At 34.2% G+C, this 23,046-nt stretch overlaps 1 protein-coding gene across 3 annotated transcripts; it reads right to left on the reverse strand.

Moving 5' to 3' along the window:
- Positions 1-427: 427 nt before the first annotated feature.
- On the reverse strand, positions 428-10,439 carry LOC104237812 (probable ubiquitin-like-specific protease 2B). 3 transcript variants are annotated; one of them, XM_009792037.2, is made up of 10 exons: positions 10,101-10,439; positions 8,618-8,699; positions 6,598-6,776; positions 3,912-4,194; positions 1,761-1,977; positions 1,503-1,670; positions 1,281-1,412; positions 1,113-1,194; positions 922-1,035; positions 428-842 (listed from the first exon to the last, which is right to left on the reverse strand). In XM_009792037.2, the coding sequence occupies exons 4-10, from the start codon at positions 3,991-3,993 to the stop codon at positions 690-692; spliced, it is 948 nt and encodes a 315-aa protein (XP_009790339.1). In that variant the 5' UTR covers positions 3,994-4,194; positions 6,598-6,776; positions 8,618-8,699; positions 10,101-10,439; the 3' UTR covers positions 428-689. The 3 variants fall into 3 exon arrangements, with proteins under 3 accessions (XP_009790339.1, XP_009790338.1, XP_009790341.1); XM_009792036.2 differs by lacking the exon at positions 8,618-8,699; XM_009792039.2 differs by lacking the exons at positions 6,598-6,776; positions 8,618-8,699; positions 10,101-10,439 and adding an exon at positions 3,699-3,824 and having other exon boundaries at positions 3,912-3,997.
- Between the last annotated feature and the right edge of the window lie 12,607 nt (positions 10,440-23,046).

Below are 23,046 nucleotides of genomic sequence, written 5' to 3' on the forward strand. Positions count from 1 at the left end.
TTTCTTTTGAAGCTTTACAAGAGAATAAGTACCATTTGATTAAACAGCCAGATTTCGGTTTCACTAGATTAAACAATTGGATTTTTTTCCTCTCTTCTATAGAGAATAACATGTGAATCTCAAAAAGAAGAGGAACTTATCTGCTTCTTTCTCTGGCAAACCCTCTGACCAAAAGATGAATGAAGAGAAGGAAATAACTAGAGGAAGTTCACAAGGGAAGAGAACGAAAGCTAGAAGGAGAGAAGGAGAAGAAACAAAACTGGAAAGAAGCAGAGAATGAGCAGAAAATAAGGAAAATTACTTAGAATCCCTTCTTTAATATGTTTTACAGGTGTACACATGAGTATTAAAGGAGAAGAAAGATGAACACTTTTCTAACTTACTACAGCCATGCAGTAGGTTAGCAAAAAAACAACAACACTAGCAATACCCTGAACACACACATGCACACACTTCAATTAGCATTCAGCTATAAGGTCAAACAAAACTTGAGCAAGACTAATACAAATTGTTTTCTGTTTCTGCAAACAATGTAGAAGTCCTCATTTTGACTTTTTTTTCCTTAAGCACCCAAAAAAAGAGCGAAAATAGAACAAAAGAGACAGCCTTAAATATCCCAATGACCCATAGTTACTTGTCCTTCCAATAGTATCAATATATCTCTCTATTTTACTTCTTACCCACAATGTCTATACCAGATATATAATAGCATCCTCAGAACCTGAGACGCTTTCACCAGAGACTGCTGTGTTTTTCATGTCCTCAGAAGAATCCTTGGTCAGAGTCGGCAATTCCAGCCAAAAGCTTTCTAACTGGTCAGGAGTAAACCAGTCTTTCTTCATCTACAAAGCAGAAAGAATTATGAGGATTAGAGGATTTCTTGATATGAAGATGATAGATATAGTTTGACAAAGGACTCACAAAGTAAGGGTAGCCTTCAGATATGCTAAAATTTTCCGGAGCGCTCTCTAGGAAAAGGCTAATGTAGTACAAAGCAAATTTACCGCAGTCCGTACCATTTGTCTGCTGCGGTACCTGAAAATTTTCAAGTCATGCTAAATGAGAGACCATTAGTAAGTAACATCAGAAACATGAGTGAAAAGTATTGTGACCTTAGGAATCAATAACTTGATTTTCCTAATCAGCTGCTGGCTCTCTGGCCTCTCTTCATTTTTGAAAATGTCCAAAACAAATCTACAAATCAAACAAAACAAAGCATACAAGTAAATTAACTAGAAAAACAAAAATTCCTAAGGTAGTATGTTCATCGAGGAAAATACTTTCTTATCTCAGGTTCATATCGCGAGGGTCCCGCCATATGCAGTGAATCCAGTAACAACATACAGGGAGTTTTGGATTCTGACTCTAAACTTTCGCCGAAATGGCAAAAGATCAAAAGACACCAATGATCCCTGATAAATAACATCTCAGTATACAAAGCAAAACCAAAAAATATTATATGCAACTTTGGCATAACCAGATAACAAATCAGAAACACATACCAGAGAACGATGGGAACAAAAACATATTTTTTCGAGAATATGTCTAGCCCCTTAATCCACCTCAACACCTTAGGCTTGAATAGTTTGGTTGTGTATAAATAAAACCACATGGACTCAAGGTATGCAAATGAACTTTTCTTATCCTCTGGTAGTTCCCTCCATATGTTCCTACATAATCCCAAGAAGTTATGCTCAAAACAGAAACTGGCAAACATAAATATACTTGCATAATTTAGCACACAGAACCCACAAACTTACTCCAGGTAGCAGTCAAAGTCGACCGAGTTTAACTTTCCATCTGATTTGCCATTCTTTCTATTTGACAGTCCACGGAGGCGAGCAGAACGGCGTAGCAGAACAGCTGAATCAGGTGCAGCAGCTATTTTTTTACTTTTTCTTTTTCGACATGTGCGTGGGTGTTCCTTTGGGCGAGACTGACTTGGAAGTTCCTCATCAGTTCCTTTTTTACCAGAGCCTGTCGTGACACAATTTACCATTCCGACAATAAGCATTTTTGATTGTCTGGTGAATCTAATAAGAGTTAATAATTTTCAAAGCAGGAAGATTTGTCTGCTAATAGCACCACAAGAATCAAAACAGAGTTGTAACTAGAATTAATTGCACCCTTATTTATTGCTTTTGAGGAGAGCCAGGATGTGAAGCACTGGTTCTTCTCAACCACCAAATCCAAATAAAGTACAACGAAATGGTGCATGGGAAAAGGAATCATTTAAATAGCAAGCCCTTAGGAGAAGAGAACCAAACAGTTAATTGGACATTGTTTCACCTTTCAACCATTGGGTTGATTACAATTGATTCATCACCCACCAATGACTTTAGTGATGTAATTTACAGTTGTAATTATACAAACTAATAAAAAACAAACCAACATCAGAATTATGTATTCTGAACAACAGCTCATTAGCAACTATGACATAACAAGTTCAGGAAAAAGTTTATACCACTAGGCTTCGCGTAAATCAAATTACTTAAACAGTAGCCCAAGCAGCAATTTTGTGTGAGTCAAATTATCAGTCTATAAAAGCAGATGTAAAAGAAAGAAAATAACAATAATTGGGGAAGTAAAAGACAGAAGGACAAGTATAAACCATTTCTACTTCTTTTAGCCATCGATCCTGAACTTAAGGATAAAACGATATAGAAGTAGGACTTCAAAAACACTGATGTTTCCTTTTTGTTTCTCTAACAGAAATGGAAGTAAAATCCGGGAGAAATGCTTCAAGTTCTCTAAAAAATTATTGCTGAATCTTCCAGTGATTGGGAAAAGAGCTAAAAGACAGATAACGAAAATGATTCTTGCGATAATTTTTCTTTTCTGGATCAGGAAAGAAAAGTAAAGAAGTTGTCCTGTGATTGCCAACCTAGGATTTAATGATAGAACTTTACAAAGGAGAGAATGCAGAAAGGGTATAAAAGAAGGCAATACACAGGAGAGGGGTGTGTGTGTCCGCACCCCCAAAAGAGAGAGGTGCAAATGAAGGAGATATGGAGGCGCTGAAACAAAATGATGATTAGGGCAAACAAATGCATTTAAGTGGAACATAGAAATGGTCATTAACATAGACCAGATTCTTGCGATATGACTGGAGACGTAATCTATGTAAGGTTATAGTAGTCTGGATTGCCTTCTAAGGCAATTTGCTAAAGCGTAGGCCAAGCACTACTGTTCCATTGGCTGAAAAATATAATCCGGATACGACCTGCCAAAAACCTTTAATAAATGCATATCTAACACAAAAGAAATTAATGAGACATATTGTCCCCTTTATATAGAAGTGAAAATAAATAACAGGAAACGAAAATGTTCTTAGTCCTGATAAGTTCGACAAAATACTTAAAAAACTGTTGAGTGGTAGTTTCGAAGGTAAAGTCCAATAAAAGAAAGTAAGATCTGCATAGTTTGCAAAGTTTTACCATGAGATATATGAATTAGTTTTTCTTAGAGTTCTTTTTACTTTTTCTTTACAAAATAAATAAACAAGAAAAGTAAGTTAACCAAAAAGTCCAAAGGAGTCCAAGATTTCCACAATTACAGAAAGAAAGGGAGCACAAAGTGTGATTAAGTAATAGGACTCCGAACACTTTGTATGGCAAGTAAAGACAAGCTGTAACACCAAAGGATGCAAATATGGTCATTTTGCTCATTAACAGATATTGGGAAATTCTTGCATTCACCTAACCAGATGCACATCAAACAAGTGGTAAGCTGCATCAAGATTGACTCCTCTTGATCTATTGGAAACACAAAGGCCTCTTGGGTGCTACTAGGAAACCCCTAGCAATTGCCTACACCATCAAAATCTAAAATACAGCCACTTAACATTTGAACAGATCAATGCAAGGATTAACTGCATCAAAAGCTGAACTAACAAGAATTCAACTTTATACCTTTAACTATATTGCGGCAGTTCACCTGTGATTCCTTGCCTTGGCAAGACCACAACAAGGTAGGTGCTCTCTTGAATCCCATCAATAGTCTTTACCCAGCACCAACCTTGCTACTTGTAACACAAGTCAAACTAGAGACGCCTAATACAGACTTTTAAGATAGGTTCTTTTGACTACAACAAAATTTTAGGCCCTTGGTCTTCCCTGTACAGAAATGTCCTACTGTTCTATAGTAACTTGGCCCCTCCAGCCTTAGCCATCTTGCAACTACTGTCTTGGCCTCCTACATATACAAACATTAAGTATTCCATGAACCAAAGACCATCGGAGGATACTTAAGTATTCCAAATAAAAAGCCAAAGGGAAGTATTCAAGGAACAAAAAGCAATAAGGATATTTCTTCAAGGAGAATCCAATGGAAATCTCGTTAAATAATAAATAGAACTACAAATCAAATCCTTCATTTACATAATAACTAGCATGATAGTGAATATAAAATAACTTATACCATGACAAATGGGATCCAACTAAAACCATACTTTTTTGTTGGGCCACTGCAGGGTCTTTTTCAACTTAAGCAGTAAACACTAAAGAAATGTTTGGACTGAATTATCAAAATGTTTATGATTATTTAGTAAGCTAAAAAATAATCAGTTTTATTGATGCAATAGTCAGTACTCCTAGTTAGCTCTAAAAAACTGATTTTTTACAATAGCCTGATTCAGATTAAAGAAAATAGTTTAATTAGCAAATCAGGGATAATTATCCAAACCAAACAGGGCCCTAGTAAACAAAGATTTGACTTAGAAAATGAATTCATTAAGGTTGAACATGAACCAAAATTGAAAAGAGATAGATATAATTCTAAAGTGCTCCGGGAAAGTCGGAAGAAATATGTGTTTGAGACTGTTGTGACAGTATAAAAGATAGGTATAACAATGAGCTCGTGCACTAAAAAGATGACCGAAAGAGGGAGCAGAAGATAGGACTATAAATAGGAAAGGAAAATCAAGTATTTAGGAGTAGATGGAGCTAAAATAAGGCATATCTATCCTTTTACAATGGAAATTGGTAGCAAATCAAGTGGCAAACTAGAAAGTCTAAAACAATCATACCAACCAAAGAAAACATATAACTAAAAAATTCCAGCATGTTATTTATAGCTCTCAAACTGCTGTCAGTAAAAATAAAGATAAAATTGTTGTCTAACCCTTGATCACTAAGTTGGTAGGTAATATGTTGTTTGATGGTTGTTTTCACTTTTCAGTGCCTCAAATTGGACTTATAATGACATTAGCCTTTAGATATTTGAAAACATAAAATTAGAATAGAAAATACTGCAGCGGCAAACGAGCTCGTTTATCAGTGAACAATAATAAAAACCCATGACTAAAACATAAGGATTAGCAAGTGCAGTGTTGTTAACTGCTTGCTTGAAGCAAATCAGCTGCAGCCAGGCTGGAAACACTAAGACAGTAAGGAGCGAGACTCATTTCCCAGGAGCTCTGTCTTAAAGAGGGTAACATATATAATATGTATGGTTAGCAAAGTGATATATTCATTGTTAATGAAAAAATGTTATGAATGAATATGTTAGTGACTAGAAATAGGAAACTAGAATTAAGAAAGAAAAAAACTAGTACCTTAATCTGGATTAGAAATTTAAAGTTTAAACATGCACCTTTGCATATACTTTACAAATATTAAAATAGTTATTGATCTTGACTGACATGATTTGACTTCATATATTTCAATTAATTGTACTTTCTTTAAAAAAAATTGTCCCAACTTTTCCTTGCAATATATATATATATATATATGTTTTCTTCATTTGTGCCTATCTTCTTTAAGAAAAACACTCTTAAATTGAGCTTTACGTTTGAGGCCCTAACAGATTTTGGCGCTTTTCGCCTCTGAGTCAACACTAAACAAATATATGTTTTATTGTCCCTAGAGGCCATCTAAAAGAATCCGTCTTCCTTTCCTTACAGTTGACTTATTCCAAAGTCGAAGCTTTGTCATCTCCTCTCACCATTGTTTCTTCACAATGCACTTCCATTATTAAGTTGATATTACCACCTGATTTTCCAATGGTGAGGAATAGCAAATTATATCTACCTGTTAATACAAGACTATCACTTTTCCACCATTTCCTCGATTGTAGTACCATAACAAACATTCGGACGATCAACAGTTTATCAGCCATCATTAACTAACTTTCTAGCCAGATGGGCTTTCCTTGTCACTGAATCCATGGTATATTATGTTGATCATATATGGAGGTGGACTGGTGGTAATCAAAAGCCACCAGCTTAGAGGATGCTTCCACCAAAATGTAAAAAGTAACAAAATTTTATAAATCAGAAATGGCATGCCTTGAATGACAACAATCTTGATAAGCATCTCCTTTGGAAAAGGAATGGATACTGTTTGATTTAGGAGAGTTTAGGTGGTACTAGAAAGATATGGAAATTAAAATGGTAGATAATTAACAGATAAACTGTTGCCATTGTGCAAAATACTGGCCCACTTTAAGAAGGTGCGAGTACAAAAAACAATGAAACACGTTATACTAGTATTAAATGGATTCATAAGATATATCATACTGGCATTACAGTCATACCACAACCAAAGGAAAATTCTGCATGTCTAATTTTGAAAACTCTAGTGCCTTAGAGTTGCTTACCAGTATCTGAATTTCCACCTATTGATCTTCCGCAACCAGGAATATATTTATAAGATTGTGGCTTAGCTTGACGCTACTTGTTTGATCAGTTATGGAGCGTAGTTTGGAGCTCTTGTTTCCTCAATAAGCTTGACAGTTTCCTGCATTTGATTCGCAACTGAGTCTATGACAGCTGCAGCCTGCAAAAGCAATAAACAACCCCTAATTCTATGGTAACTTGGAAAGTCAAGAGAATCACAAAATATATTTAAGAATCTCAACAGTTAATGAACTTTACTTATTTCAAGCTACTCAAAACTCTTATACTATGAACCCTCTTGCACGTTTTTAACCACCAATTTAACAAGCATTTTTCTCTCTTTTATATTTTTATATGGTATTAAAGCCTCACCGGTCGTGGTAGATGGTATAGACACCAATCAAAAAAAGATTTTTTTCTCTCTTTTATCTTCGTCCATGGTAGTTAAAGCCTCAATGCTCTTGGTAGTTGCTAAAGACTTCAGCAAAATCCTTCCCATAAGCCTGTGGCCTTATGCCACTTTCTCTGCGAAAATCCTTTTTCTTTTTCATTATTTTATTCTTTGTGTCTCTTCTAGTGATCATTTTGGCGGGCATTACTCCTCTTTTGGTGACTTTTTCAGCAGACTGCTCCTCTTCTCAGTGATGTTTCAGTGGCACCGTGCCTCTATCTCGCTATTGTTCCAGCCGCTCCCCTGCCTATGCTGTCCAACATTCTAACCATTTTTTTCATCGACCATTCCAGTAGTACTGCACATCTTTTTGGTGATCATTCTAACAACACTAAGGCTTATTCCAGTAACCGTTCCAGTGGCACTACCCCTATCTAGTCAGTCTTCCCGCTATTCTCCAACCCACTTTTCCAGCATTCTTTTGGCAATTTTCGAGGATCAATTCGATCATTATTCTAGCAATTTCTTTGAAATTTTTTTTGAATCTATCAATTCATGTTACACCAATAATTTCATGTTACATCAATTCATGTTTTTCTTTCTGATGATTGCTCACCATTTTGGTGGCACAATTCTAGAGACTGTAAAATATTCTTGATTATAATCCGAGATTCTAAGAATTAGGAAACTTTGTTATTTTTTATAGCTCAAAACTCCTATATAAAGAGCCCCTTGGATATTGTTAACCACCAATACAATTAAGAGTCTTTTCTCAGTTGTATCTTTTCACAGTAACTACTAATTCAAAGATCCACCAATAACATCTTAATATATTCTGGAAAACGATTTCACCTAGATATTCTGCAGCATAACAGATTTTCCCATTGCAAACAGAAGAAATCAGCGATGTAGTACAACTGGCCCTGCTATTCTGGAACTTTTAAGAGCAACTAAAAAAAAAGAAGAGGCAGCCGGTGCACAAAGCATCCCGCATTCACGCAGGGTCCGGTGAAGGGCCGAACCTTTAGGGGTATGATGTAGACAACCTACCCTGATGCAAGCATTAGTGGCTGTTTCCACGGCTTGAACTCGTGACCTATAGGTCACACAGTTCAGTGACAAGGTCTGATATTCCAATAAAAGTGAACACATCCAAATAAACGTACAGTGCAAATGTATTCAACAAAAACATGTAAGGTTCTACATGGAAAGGGTTTTCAAAACTTAAAATAATGATCTGTCTAATAATCAGGAAGAAGGTTAAGATTAAAGGAACCTTCAGGCCCACAACAAAAAACTGTATGCTCTTAAAACCAGAAGGTAAACAAGATTCGAACAGGAGCAAGGACGGTCTGATAAAGGTAAAAGCTTACTCATACAAGGTTTTTATACCAAACCAATGAATGCATGACATGCATTTGAACATACACTACTATCACTTAACCATGGTTAACTAATGCATATTTTCACTTCATTAAATCACATAACCATGATAAGTCGAATTCGTTTGGTGTAAAAACCCCGTGATGGTAAGTGTTTACCGTCTAATAAGCATGTGCATGCTGAAAGCCACCTACTGAGTACTGATGCGTTTACAGAATAAGACTCACTGTTCAATCTGTGCATTGCACCACGCAAGACACTCAAATGCAAAAACGAGTAACCGGGCCATTTGACATCAGTAAGATTTGGCTGAAACATTCTCAAGTCAAGAGGAAGAAGAAAAAAACCAAAGAAATATGAGTTAAATAGATTCCAGCCAAGCAATTCCTAAAAGAAGTAGATGAATTGTTAGAAAGTAGAAAGTAGATACATCACAAATGATAGAAGGAAAAATACTTTTTTTCAGAGGGATAAAGGCTTTATTTTTCACCTCCATCAAATGGTAAGGAAACCACTTATAGCTTCATGGAATCCAAAATAATGTGCTATTTAATATTGGAAAACTATCCACTTGGCCATAGCATTTGATCTTCAATCCAAGAATCTCAAAAACTCATAATGTGCATACAGTCCAAGCATAGCTCTCTAAGTGCATACACACTCTGTGGTTTGTGTTAAAGGCCTAGTGAATAATATCTCATCTGATTAAACATTTGAAATTCTAGTCATGGGTTTTAAATTTGTACCACGAGAGTTGATTCAGATACGTATTTAAGCGACAAACTAATTCATACTACTGCATTCTCTTTGTGAAGTGTGGGCATGTTTGTTGGGGATGGTGGTCCTAAAATACCCTCTAAAGTCTGAACTTCTTACTAACGCTAAATAAATAAAGCAACTAATAAAAGAAAACTTCCAACATATACAAGCCGTAAATCAATCACATTCCCACTGTGACCTTTTCTTGTTCTCCCTTGATCCATCATATTTCATATAATGTAGAAACACAAATAAATATTTATACAATATTAGCAGCATTTTCTTATGAAGATCACAACACCGAACAAGAGAAATTCAAAGATTTATGCTTTAAAGAGTTAACTAATATCAAGAAGAATGATCAGTAAACCAAACTTATTCCAGCTATCACCAACACCATTAATAATCTTCCCGAGATTCCTAGTTCCACATAACGGAACAATACATTGCAACAACTATAGTCCACGGGCTCAAAAAATGAGCAATTTTACAATGATTCCCAGACAATAAAAGCACCATGATACACTCACATCCGCAGGCTAATTCCGGGTTTGAACTTTATGGGTTCTAAATTCTAGGATAGCGACATTAAGTGCTGGGTTTTGAATTAAATATTTGTACATATTTAGTGGATTTCTTAACAAATGTATAGGATTTTGGGCCAAAGCTACTGTGTTATGCCGAACCCGTATTGTAAAGCCTACATCCACCACTGCTCATTAGTCATAGAAACAGAGAAATTGTACAAGTTTAACTTTACAAAGTTAACCAAAATAAACGAAGCCAGAACTAATAATCCTTCTCAAAGATTTTCTAATAAAAACAAAAAATAAACAGAAAAACAAAAGTAACAACAGAAATTCCAACTCACAAACTGACTGGGTGAAAAAGATAGAGCATTCTCAAAGATACCCAAATAACGAAAGTACCAAAACACTAGCAATTGAGTACCTGAAATAGGGAATATGACACAATTTCTTCTCCATCACTCTTTTCTTCATCTTCTGCGCCTCTTTTTACAAATATAACCCAAAATTTGCATTGTTCAAGTTAGAAGCAATTTTTTGGTTGCTGTAACTTTTGTTATCGGTATGACCATCATCATCTTTTTGTAATTTTTGCCACTCTAACGGAATGCAGAATTTGTTTGGTTCCTCCACAAGGTGAATACAAAAAATAGTAGTATATTATTCAGTACATGAATTACAGTAAACAACATTCATTCCTTCAATTAAATGCACTTGCTACTATTTTGCGTTTGGCATACAGTTTGAGAATGGAGTTGTGACGATTATAAGGTAATCGCGTCGTCAACATTAAAATATATTAATTAAATTAATTCTGATCCGGCTTGTTTGAACATATTACATATTATTGGTTCAATAAATTTCAATTGTCATCTTATTTAGTAATATGATATACAGCGTAATAAACTCTCTATTAAATTAAAGCGACTTATATAGCCATTGAATAATTTTTTTGTTCTATATTTTTCTTTATTCTATTATTCAATGTTTAGTATTTTTACATTATCAATAGAAATTTTTATTAGCATATTACTTTATTTAATATTTTTATCTGCTTGTTTTCTTTTAGTAATATAAGAGAAGATATATATTTTATTAATCTTGAAATATTTTTTATTTTAAATTTTATTTTGTTGTTGTCAATAATATTATCTGAATTTTAATGAATAAAACTTCTATTAAATTATAGGGACTTATATAGTTATTGAATAACTTTTTTGTTATGTATTTTTCTTTATTATATTATCCAATATTTAATATAATTGTATTGTTAATAGAAATTTTTATTAGCATATTACTTTGTTTGATATTTTTGTCTACTATTTTTTTGTAGTATAATAGAAGATATATATTTATTACTCTTGAAATATTTTTTTATTTTAAATTTTATCCTAATATTCTCAATAATATTATCTGAATTTTAATGAATAAAATCTCTATTAGTAAATATACTTGTATAGTCATTGAATAACCTTTTTGTTCTATATTTCGATTTATTATGCTTATCCAATATTTAGTATTTTTACATTGTTAATAGATTTTTTATTATATTACTTTGTTTAATATACCCTTTTATTGCTTTCTTTTTTTAATGTAATGAAAGATATATACTTTATTACTCTTCAAATATTTTTTTTATTTTAAATTTGATTCTTTGTTCTCAATAATATTATCTGAATTTTAAATGAATAAAATCTCTATTAAACTAAAGAGAGTTGTATAGCCATTGAATTATTTTTTTGTTTTGTATTTTTCTTTATTATATTATCTAATATTTAGTATTATTGAATTATTAATAGAAACTTTTATTAACATATTACTTTATTTAATATTTTGTCTACTACTTTCTTTTTACAATATAATAGAATTATATAATTTATTACTCTTGAGATATTTTTTTATTTTAAATTTTATCCTATTTTTTTCATAATATTATTTAAATTTTAATGAATAAAATCTCTATCAAATTAAAGATACTTTTATAAGCATCAAATAACTTTATTGTTTTGTAGTTCTTTATTATATTTTCCAATATTTAGTATTATTGCATTGTTAATAGAAACTTTTATTAGCATATTACTTTATTTAAATTTTTTATACTACTTTCTTTTTATAATATAATAGAAGATATATATTTTTTATTTTTATTTTATTCTATTATTTGCAATAATATTTTCTGAGTAAATAAACATTTATTTTTAAAAAGAAAAACAAAAATTATTTAAAAAAACAGAAAAAATTGAATTCACAGTTTTTATTTTTTTTGTAATTTTAGTTTTTCATTTTAAAATATTTTAAAAACTCCAACTTGAAACTACTTCATATTTGAATGGACAATTTTGTTTTTATTATTTTTTATTAAGAAATATTTTATTTAATTATTGTATAAATATTTAAATTCAAAAACAATAACCAATACCTAATTATTAACTACTTATGCCATGTGGCTTTTTTCTAGGCTGCCATGTGGCTTAAAGAGGGGACTTTTTTTCTCTCCTTTTAATAATACATAGAAGATTATTGTATAGATATTTAAATTCAAAAATAATATCCAATAACTAATCATTAACTAAATACTAATTATTAACTACTTATGCCATGTGTCCTTTTTCTATACTGCCATGTGGCTTAAGGAGAGGGCTCTTTCCTCTCTTTTTAATAATATATAGCTTACATATAAAATTTCTATAACAAATTTAATTTCCCATATTTATATAGTTAATGTACATAACTTAAATGTCAGTAATTCTTTTTTATATGGTCTTATGGACATGAAATGCCGATTAAAACATGTTTTATTTTTTAATTGAAAAAAGATTTTACCACTAAAAAAGAGTTATTTACTAACTGAATATTTTCAACCGATTTAATGCCGCCACAATTTCCGGCTGATTAGGTCGGAAACTTCATTAAAAATACATATTTTTTTAAAAAAAATTGGCTCCAAATTGCGACTCTTTCAGTCGCTCAATTACGCGAAATTACCGCAAAAATACTTTTTGGGGTTTCCGACTGAATCAGTCGTGAAAAATAAAAATAAAAATTATTTCGGCCGATTTGGTCGAAATTTGCAATTAAAACGAGGTCTGACTGATCAACGGATTTGCGACCGAATCAATCACAATTTGAAAATTTCAAATTTCAAATTATGACCAATTTGATCGCAAATCTATTTTTAATACAAACCCCCACCCATTTTTTCTTCTTTTTTTCTCTAGTTCTTTTTTCCTCTCCTCCCCTCTCCTCTTCTGCCCCACCCGCTCTATTTCTTGATTTTCTTCTCTAATCTAACCATATATGGTACCTTGACACGATTTTCCTCTCTCTCACTCTCACTCTCCCTCACCTGCTCCCTTTCCCCCTCCAACGGAACCCCCCCCCCTTCCAACTAATATTTTTTTTCAAGTTGTTTAACTCGTTTTTGGGGCAGGATCCGGCGACTCTTCTCCCCTCCGATGGTGGTCCGGCAGCAAATCTCGTAGTCCTTTTCCATGGAATTTTTTTGTTTGCATTAATTTAGCAGTATAGTATATATAAATTAGCTATATAATTTGCAATATAGTATGGATAAATTAGCAATAATTTTTGCAATATAGTATGTATATAATGACTTGTTAAAAATTTGCTCGTTTAGATTAATTAGCTATTTTTTTCTTTTTAGTTAGATGTTCTTGTGAAAATGGCTAGTATACTTGTATGTATCCAATAGTAAATCAAGAAAAAAAAAATTTGGGTATTTTCTACAAGTATGGAATTCTTGTTTATATAAAAAAAACAACTTACGTGCTAATACTTCTTTATTAGAGTTGAACAATATTTTAAAGAGTTAGAATTTTTATACATTCAAGTTAGGTTAGTTAAGAATAACTTAAGTGCTAATATTTCTCTGTTTCGGCTTTTCGTTTGGAAATTCTCCATGCCCTATCTATGTATTAATTATATTATTTATTAATGGAACAAAATAAAGAAAATGCAGTCAATTAAGTATTAGAGCGTTATCATATGCTAATTTGAAATAAATACGGTTAATTTATATGTGTTTAGGACTTTTTTGTCTTACAATAGTTTAATGTACCTATTAATATTGGAACCATCCAAGTATTATAGTAAAATATATAATTAAACTATTCAGATAACCTTTGGAAGAATATAGCTTAGTAACTAGTATAAATAAAATAAATATATCAACTTCTAGTTTTTTTTTGGTTTGTGTAGATGTCATTTACGAATCGTAGATGGATGTATAATAGGAATCATCCCAATCGTGTGGGGTTAACGGATGAATTTAAAGAAGGGGTGGTTGGATTTATTGCTAAGGTAAGGACATGTGGTGATTTTCGTATTGAAGGAACGATTAGGTGTCCTTGTGTGAAATGCAAGTATATTAAGTTATTGGAAGAAGATGTTATTTCATCTTTTTAAAAAGAGATTTATGAAAAATTATTATGTGTGGACTGCTCATGGGGAGAATCTTGATAGCATAAATGATGTTGATTTTCATAATTCTTTTGGTGGTGAGGAGGGTAGTTCCGTAATGGAGAATAATGGTGAAAATTCTAGATTCAATGATATGATGAGGGATGCCTTTGAGATGTTCCCGGAGGCTCAATCTGAACCAAATGATGAGGCTAAGAAATTCTTGAAAGAGTTAGAGGAAGCTAGTTGTCTGTCATATGAAGGTTCAGTGCATTCCAAGTTGTCTGTTGTTGTTCGATCACTTCAGATTAAGTAGGATAGTTCTATTTCTCAATCGGGCATGAATTCTATCATTGAGCTTATAAATGAACTTAATCTGAGTAACATTGACCGACCTACACGGCAAACAAATTGGTTTCCAATTGGGTATTTCATCAGAGAGTAGAGCCGTCAAATGGGTTTGGCCTGTGAGGCCAGCCCAACCCAGCCCGCTTCTTGGGTAGGGTTGGGCTAGAATATTTTGAGCCCATTTAAAACTGAGGTTTATAAGCTCGACCCAAGTCAGCTCACTGGCCCTTGAGGCTTGACCGAGGTTGAGCTTGGGCCGGCTCGTGGGCCAAAAATTAATTAATTATCAAATATTTAATTTTAAAAAAATAAAAACTAAAAAAAAAAACTATTAACTATAATCCTCTTTCCCCAACCCTAGATTGCTCATTTTACCTTCCATATCAACTAGAATTTATATTTTGACATGCATGTAATATGACAAAATTATTTTTTATTTTTCTTAATTAATAATGAACACGAAAAGTTTTAAGTGGCCAATAATAATCTTTTTCCAAAAGAAAAATATTACTTTAAGTAGCCAATGATTAGTTTGAATTATTTTAATATATTATTAATATTTAAACTACTCTTCAATATCAAAAAAGATCAATTTTAAATACACAAAAAAAAATTGACCACTAGCAAATTTCAGGAAGTTCAAAAATTTCATGGGCTATAATGATGAAATCAACAAATGATGTTAATCCTGAATTAAAAAAACCTCAGCATATAAACTTATTGAAGCAATCCCTAGATCTGAGGAATATGAAAGAAAAGTATTAAGAAAATATTCATGTAACTTTAAAAAAAGAATAGTTAGAGATATACAGAATTTGCATTTCAATTATGAAATTCCTCTCAAATATCAAGCTTTTTGTACGCTATATGCAAACAGAAGTTGTTTACATAATTAATCAACTATGTCACGAAAAAAATATTTAAGGATTTAAAGAATTTTTTTTTTATTAAAAAAATTGAAGGGCCTGCCCGCCCTAGCCCGCGACCCTCTTAAGGCTGGGTTGGGCTGGCCATTTTAAGGCCCATTCATATGGCGGGCCGACTAACCCATCAAATTTAAAAGCCCACGAGGCTTGGGCTAGGCTGGGCTGGCCCATTTTGACAGCTCTATCAGAGATCATTCATTGATATGAGAATGGTTGCACGTTATTCTATAAGGATGATGCATATCTAGAAAACTGTAGATTTTTAACAAGCCTCGTTACAAGGATGCCACAAATGATAAAACGAAGAAGATCCCGCTGAAGGCGATGCACTACTTACCTCTTATACTAAGGTTAAAGAGATTGTATGCATCAATGAGCTCCGCTCCTCATATGAGATGGCATTATGAGCATAGAAGGCCAGATAGTGTTCTATGCCATCCATCGATGGAGAAGGATGGAAGCATTTCAATAGAGTGTTCCCGAACTTTGCTAGTGAACCAAAAAATATTAGGTTGGGATTACGCACTGATGGATTCACTCCATTTGCAGTTTCTGCTACACCATATTCATGTTGGCCAGTGTTTGTTACGTCGTATAATCTTCCACCTGAATTATGTATGACAAGTCATATTTGTTCTAACTTGTATTATTCCAGGTCCACGCAATCCAAAAGAGTTGATTGATGTTTACATGCAGCCTTTGATTGATGAGTTGAAGTTATTGTGGCATCAAGGCGTGAAAACATATGATACTGTATCAACTAAACAAAACTTCAGATTGCGTGCTGCTTTGATGTGGACTATAAATGATTTTCCTGCTTATGGAATGATGCCCGGGTAGTCGACTGCCAAAAAGTTAGCTTGCTTGACTTTTATGGAAGATACAAAGGCATTCGCTTTGAAACATGGAGGTAGGAACACATGGTTTGACTGTCATCGCCACTTCTTGCCTATGGATCATGAGTTCAGGAGAAATACTAGTGCATTTATGAAGAGCAAAACTGATTATGAGGAGTCACCATCTGTCTTATCTCGATGGATTCTGAATCTGAGTCTGAGGAGGAGATTGAGTCTGACTAGGATTAGCTATTTGAATGTTTTAGAGATGAAGTTAGAGACATGTTTAGTTTATGTTGTTTGATTAGTTGGTTGGATTGATAAAAATGTTACTGTTCGTTTTGTAGTAAATATTGAATTTGGATTGTTATACTAGGTGTTTGATTGGTTGTTTTATATGGCAGGTGATATAATTAAAAATACAGCATAATTCTGCCAAAATTTTTCTAGATTTGCAACGGATTGGCGACTAAATTTCCCCAGATTTGCGGCTGATTCGGTTGCACATTGAGAATTTTTGAAATTTCTTAATTAATTAATACTCAATATGTACAACTATTTCGGTTGGAATATTTAATTAAAAATTAATTTTATTATTTAATTTTTCAACGGAATCGGTTGGAACATTTAAGTTTTATTTATTTTTTTATTTTGATTAGCGACCGAATCAATTGCAAATTTACTGACCAATTCGGTTGCAATGACTTAAATTAAAATGGGTCCTTTATTTTTTAGTTTGTGATCGAATCCGTCGGAAATTTTGACTGATTCAATCGCAAATATTTTGCGATCACATATTTTTCTACCGACCTTTTTCGGTCGGAAATTTGTCGAAAACACACGATTTCCAACCGATTTGACGGTCGGAGATTGGCTTTTTTCTAGTAGTGTTTGTCTCCAAGTAGTCTTAGTTATATTGGATCATTTTATCTAATTTAAGTATGTGGTGCAGCGGATGGGGTTGCTTCCCTTAACCAGAGGTCTCGCATTCGAGACCTGGGTATAAAAATATTCTTGGTAGGGAGCGCTTCCCATCGAATGGGGCAGCGCAAATCCGAATATAATCGGGTCCCAATGCAGATATCGGACATCGAATACCGGACACCGGGGGAGAAACCAAATATATATATATATACACACACACATTGCATCATGATTTATTAAATTAAGCACATTTTAATTGGAAAATTAAAATGGGTGTACTAAATTATATATAAATCATACATTATTTTCTTAAACATGAAGATTCTATTTCTAGGACGCTTTTTCTAATTCTAAATCCATATTATAAATATAACTTTTTCTCCAAAAACTATGATAACAATAATAATTTTAGGGATAAATCTAGTAAATTTTGTAATAACAATAATTAAATAAAATAACAAATTAAATATACTGTGTCTTTTTGAATAGTTGTGTTCTTTTATTAATAACTAATTGTAAAGAAATTATTCACCTTTTCAGGAAAAACTTTTAAAACGGTAAATATTTTTGGTGAAAGAACATAACTATTTATTTTAATAGGATTTTTAATAGGTTGTCGTGTCGTTAGGGTTTTTCAACATTCAATTAACATAAAAGTAAAACCTAAAGAATATGTTGTTGTACTCATGCGATGGTTGTGTGCCAACTGAAGAGTCGTCCATTTGTGATGGATTTCACGGAATAAATTGTCCAGAAATAATTGCACTGTGATATCTCTTGCTTGCCTATTGTTATTAAGCACCATCAGTTGTTGATATGTGCTGATCAGTTTTAATAGTTTGGGCAGCTACACATGAAATAAAGTAATTTTATTCATCATTGTTATTGTGAATTTCTTAATATATATTGAGGAGCTTGAAGACATTTTATTTTTGCTGCTTCTTTTTTTTTTTTTTTTTTTTTTGGGGCATTTCATGTGTATGGACAATTCCTATATGTTCTGAATTTTAATAAAAAGTTCGTTGATCTTTTTGTTTGATAAAAGATTTAATGGTGTCACTTCTTACATTAATGAGTTGCTCTAATACACTTGTGTAATATTATTAAAAATATTGCTGCTGCTTAATTATTTTTAAAAAATTAAAATCTGTTGAACAAATAGGGTTTAGGGGCGACCAAACCTTGCTACAAAATAATTACTATAGTGGCGACCAATATTGCTACTAAACCCCATGTATTGGCCCCGACAAGAGTTGCCACTAAAGGTATCATGCCTTTTGCGGCGACTACCGTTGCTACTAAAAGTCGTTCATCAGTGGCGACCTACCTCAAACCTATTTTGTGGTTTGTTATTTACTGCACTTGTTGTGGCGAGTTAAGTCGCCACAAATGTATATTTTTTGTGGCAAGTTAAGTCGCCATAACTGTATATTTTTTGTGTCGTCTTTCAAAAGTGTCACAATTTTTTTTTAGTAACGGTAGTACATGGAGCGACCAGAAAGTCGACACTAAATGTGTATAGCAGCGACTTTCCATGCGTTAGTATCGACTTTTGTCGCCACTATAGTCCGATTTCTCGTAGTGAACATGACTTATAAAATAAATATCTTATGCATCAAGTTTTACTTAATAATTCGAGAAGTAATTTTCGCTAAAATCATCATCTGCACCAAAAGCTACAACGGCAGAATGAATAAGCATTATTGGAAAGTTGAGATGTTGTAGTAGTATCCTTCTGATCTTTTCCCTGTGTTCCACTCAAGCATTGGTATTTATTTGTTCTTCATATATTGTTTCCTTGCTTGATATTTATGTGTTCTCTATCGTTGCCGCACGAGAATGGAATGCCTTACTTATTTAACTTTCTGACATGTGTGAATAAAGCAGTAATAATATGTGGACAACCTCTCTGTGGAGAAAAATGTGCAAGACCAAAACTAACACGATTGTTCTCTAGAATTAATATTAATTTGTTTTGTACTCTTTTAATAGCTTACTTCGATTACTCAATCAGAGAGTGCAAGGGAAACAGATGAAAGGAATATATACCATAAGTATTAAATAATATATGCTTCATTACATGTTTGTACCTCATAAAAGTAAAATAAGTAGAAAAATTATATTTTGTCCAAATATTTTTTTAATTTTATATTTGTAGGTTCTAACGATGTGTAATCATTTTGACCTCGATTAGTAAATCAATATACGAGAGCATGTTGCATGACTTGGCAGTTGGCGTACACATGTAACACACATGTGTTCTGGTAAATGGTCATAACTCAATTTTATAACCTTCATCACTTTCAATTCATTCTTGAAAATAAAGGAATGCATATTATTTAGAACTTAAAGCCATATAGTTGTTTCCTTTTCATTCCCACCAATGATTCTAACGGTCAGATTAACCACTAAGGGAAGCCCTTTACGACTTTGGACTATTCTTTTACCAACATTCAATAGTTCATCAGGCAACTTTCTTTTCCAATTACTCTTCTCTCCAATAATTCCAAATTTTATTTTGGTCTTACCAATCAAAGATTAAAAGGAATATATTACTGTGGAGTTCTGCATGCAAAGCTACTTTCTTTTCTCGAGTTGTCAAAATAGTTACTTTCTTTTTCAACGTCAGAAAAAAGTTTTCTCAACTCATTCCATGTTGCAGTATCCCACAAGTCATCTAAGACAATAAAGCAACTCTTTCCAAATAGATGTTTCGATCCGGCCAACCGTTTTGAGAGTATTAGTCCTGATCCCTTATTTTCTGTTTTCCCCATATAATTCTATGCTTATGTGACTTGCCGGGAGGTTTTGTTTTTGGTTCCGGAGTGATGTTGGGACACTTAGTCCCTAAAACGGAAGCCTAAGTTCTAGATTTTTTACCGTAGTTGGAACCGTGTGAAGACGACTCCGGAATAGAGTTTCACCGATTCCGTTAGCTCCTTTGGGTGATTTTGGACTTAGGAGTGTGCCTGGATTGTGAATTGGAGGTCTATAGCTGAATTAGGCTTCAAATGGCGAAAGTTAAATTTTTGAGAAGTTTGAACGGGAGCGAACTTTTTGTTATTGGGATCGGATTCCGATTCCGAAAGTTGGAGTAGGTTCGTAGTGTCAATTATGACCTATGTGCAAAATTTGGGGTCAATCAGACGTAATTTGATAGGTTTCGGCATAGGTTGTAGAGGTTTGAAGTTTTTAAGTTTTTTAAGCTTGAATTGGAGTGCGATTCGTATTTTTGTTGTTGTTTGATATGATTTGAGGGTTCGACTATGTTCGTATGATGTCTTTAAGACTTATTGGTGTACTTGGTTGAGGTCCCGGGGGCCTCGGCTTGATTTCGAATGGTTAACGGATCGTTTGGAGTTGTGTTGGATTGGCTGAAGTTTGCTCCACCTGGTGTAATCACACCTGCGCACTTTGGGCCGCAGGTGTGACACTGAAGAAGCGGCCGTAAAGCCGCAGAAGCGATTATGGGCCTGTCTAGCTGGGACCGTAGATATGGTCAGAGTCTTGCAGAAGCTAACTCGCAGGAGAGGGAGATGGAGCGCAAATCGCAGAAGCGAACCTTGAGGACTTAAGTGAAGTCCACACCCTCCAATAATTTTTCCGCAGATGCGGTGGATCCCTCGCAGAAGCGACATCACTGGGTAGAAAAGGGAAAATTACGAGGGTTTGATCTTATTTTCATTTTGGGACTTTGAGAGCTCGGATTGAGGTGATAATTTGAGGGATTTTCAGAAGAAACTATTGGGTAATGATATTTAACTCGTTTTTGGTTGTATCCCACTAATCTATTATTAATTTCATTATTTAATTAAGGATTTGAGTTGAGAAAATTGGAGGAAAAGTTGGAAAGTTTTTCAACCAAATTTTTGGGTTTTAATTGAGATTTTGAAATTAGATTTGAGTAATTTTGGTACGAGTAAACTCGTGGTTGAATGAATGTTCATATTTTGTGACTTTTACCTGATTCTGAAATGTGGGCCTGGGTTAATTTTTTGGGGCGATTTTTGAAATTCTTGTTAAAGTCTTGATTTCATTAATTATATTAGTTTATTATAGTTGTATTTATAGTATGTAATTATTTTTTGCTAGATTTGGGCCATTCGGAGTCGAAAAATCGAGGAAAAGGCATTCTTGTTGATTAATTGAGCTTGGTTCGAGGTAAGTGGCTTGCCTAACCTTGTGGGAGGGGGGGGGGGGAATCCCCTTAGAATTTGGTATTGTTGTGACCCTTCTATGATATGTGAGTGTCGTGTACGCACGGTGACGAGTGCGTACACGGGCTAATTGTTGTAAAATCCTGTTTTATATTGAGCAGTAACATGTTATGCCTTTAATGAGTTATCCCGGCATGTGTAGTTATCCTGTTTATGTTAATATCGCATGTCTACATATCTTAAATGCCTATTTGCAATAAGTGCAGCATGCTCAGTTGATTTTCCTGTTTTTTCTTGAATTGTATTAGTCTTAAACTATAAGATTCTTGCTGTTAATTGTTGTTTCCATTGATTTCGAGCTATGTGTTTACTTTTGGGATTACGAGGTGGTACCTCTGGAGATCCCCTTGCATATTTACTTTTGGGACTACGAGGCTGTACCTCGGGAGATCCCCCTGCACCTTTACTTTTGGGACTACGAGGCGGTACCTCGAGAGATCCCCTTGCATACTTACTTTTGGGACTATGAGGCGGTACCTCGGGAGATCCCCATGTATATTTACTTTTGGGACTACGAGCCGGTATCTCGGGAGCGCCCCTGCGGTCTATCTCATTGTGCTGTGTTGTTATTTCTATATGAATTCTTTCGTTAAATTCTCAGCCTTTCTTCATGTTGTTATATCTTCTGTCTTATTATTATTATTATATCCTAGTAGAGCCCGGACCTGACCTCGTCACTACTCTACCGAGGTTAGGCTTGGCACTTACTGGATACCATTGTGGTATACTCATACTACTTTTCTGCACATGTTTTGTGTGCAGATCCAGGTACCTCTTACCATCCTCGCTATTAGTTGTGTACTTGTTGATGCTCCGGAGACTTCAAGGTTTATCTGCCAGCATCCGCAGACCTCAGAGTCCCCCTCTATCTCTTATGTTATTTTCCCCTTTATTTCTTTTAGATATTGATGTATAGAAATAATTAGACAAATTCTTAGAGCTTGTGACTCGTGACTACCGGGTTTTGGGAACATTATTTATACTCGAGTGCTAGTTTACTTGTACAGGCCGAGCGACATCTTATCAGTATATAGTTATCTGTTGAAGCTTAGTTGTTAAATACTGCTTTTATTTTTCATTATCTCCAAAATTGTTAGGCTTACTTAGTCATAGCGACTAGGTGCCGTCACGACATCTTACGAAGGAAGAATTGGGTCGTGACAAGTTGGTATCGGAGCCCTATATTCATAGGTGTTATGAGTCACAAGCAGTTTTAGTAGAGTTTTGCGGATCGGTACGAAGACATCTGTACTTATCTTCGGGAGGCTGTTAGGAAAATTATATTTCTTTGATTCCTTGTCGTGCAAAATTGTTGACCTCAGAATTCTAAACTTTTATCGTCTATTCTCTCACAGATGATGAGGACACGTACAAGTGGATCAGATGACTGGGCACCCACGCCCCCCCGTGAGAGGTCGGGCCGGGTTAGAGGTAGATGACATACACGTGGTGTTGCCAGAGCACCCGCACAAGCTATTATAGAGGAGCCACCAGTAGCCCCAGTTGGAGCACATACACCTGTTGCTGCACCAGCACTCCAGGAGACTCTAGCCCAGTTTCTAAGCATGTTCAGCACATTGGCTCAAGCTTGATTGATTCCACTTGCTCCTGCCATATCTCAGGCCGAGGGAGGAGCACAGACTCCGGCCGTCTGTACCCTAGAGCAACGGGTTCAGGTCGACCAGGTTCCAGAGATCATACCA

This window comes from Nicotiana sylvestris, chromosome 11, assembly GCF_000393655.2.
Source record: "Nicotiana sylvestris chromosome 11, ASM39365v2, whole genome shotgun sequence".
NCBI classification, from domain to species: Eukaryota; Viridiplantae; Streptophyta; class Magnoliopsida; order Solanales; family Solanaceae; genus Nicotiana; species Nicotiana sylvestris.

What these genes read in the sequence shown, in the direction of transcription:
- LOC104237812 (XM_009792036.2), bottom strand. Translation starts at nt 3,993, where the DNA reads ATGGGATTCAAGAGAGCACCTACCTTGTTGTGGTCTTGCCAAGGCAAG. An exon ending in GACTTTGACTGCTACCTGGA is followed by an intron (nt 1,671 to 1,760) that starts GTAAGTTTGTGG and finishes GGGATTATGTAG; the next exon opens with GAACATATGGAGGGAACTAC. An exon ending in TATGAACCTGAGATAAGAAA is followed by an intron (nt 1,195 to 1,280) that starts GTATTTTCCTCG and finishes TTTGATTTGTAG; the next exon opens with ATTTGTTTTGGACATTTTCA.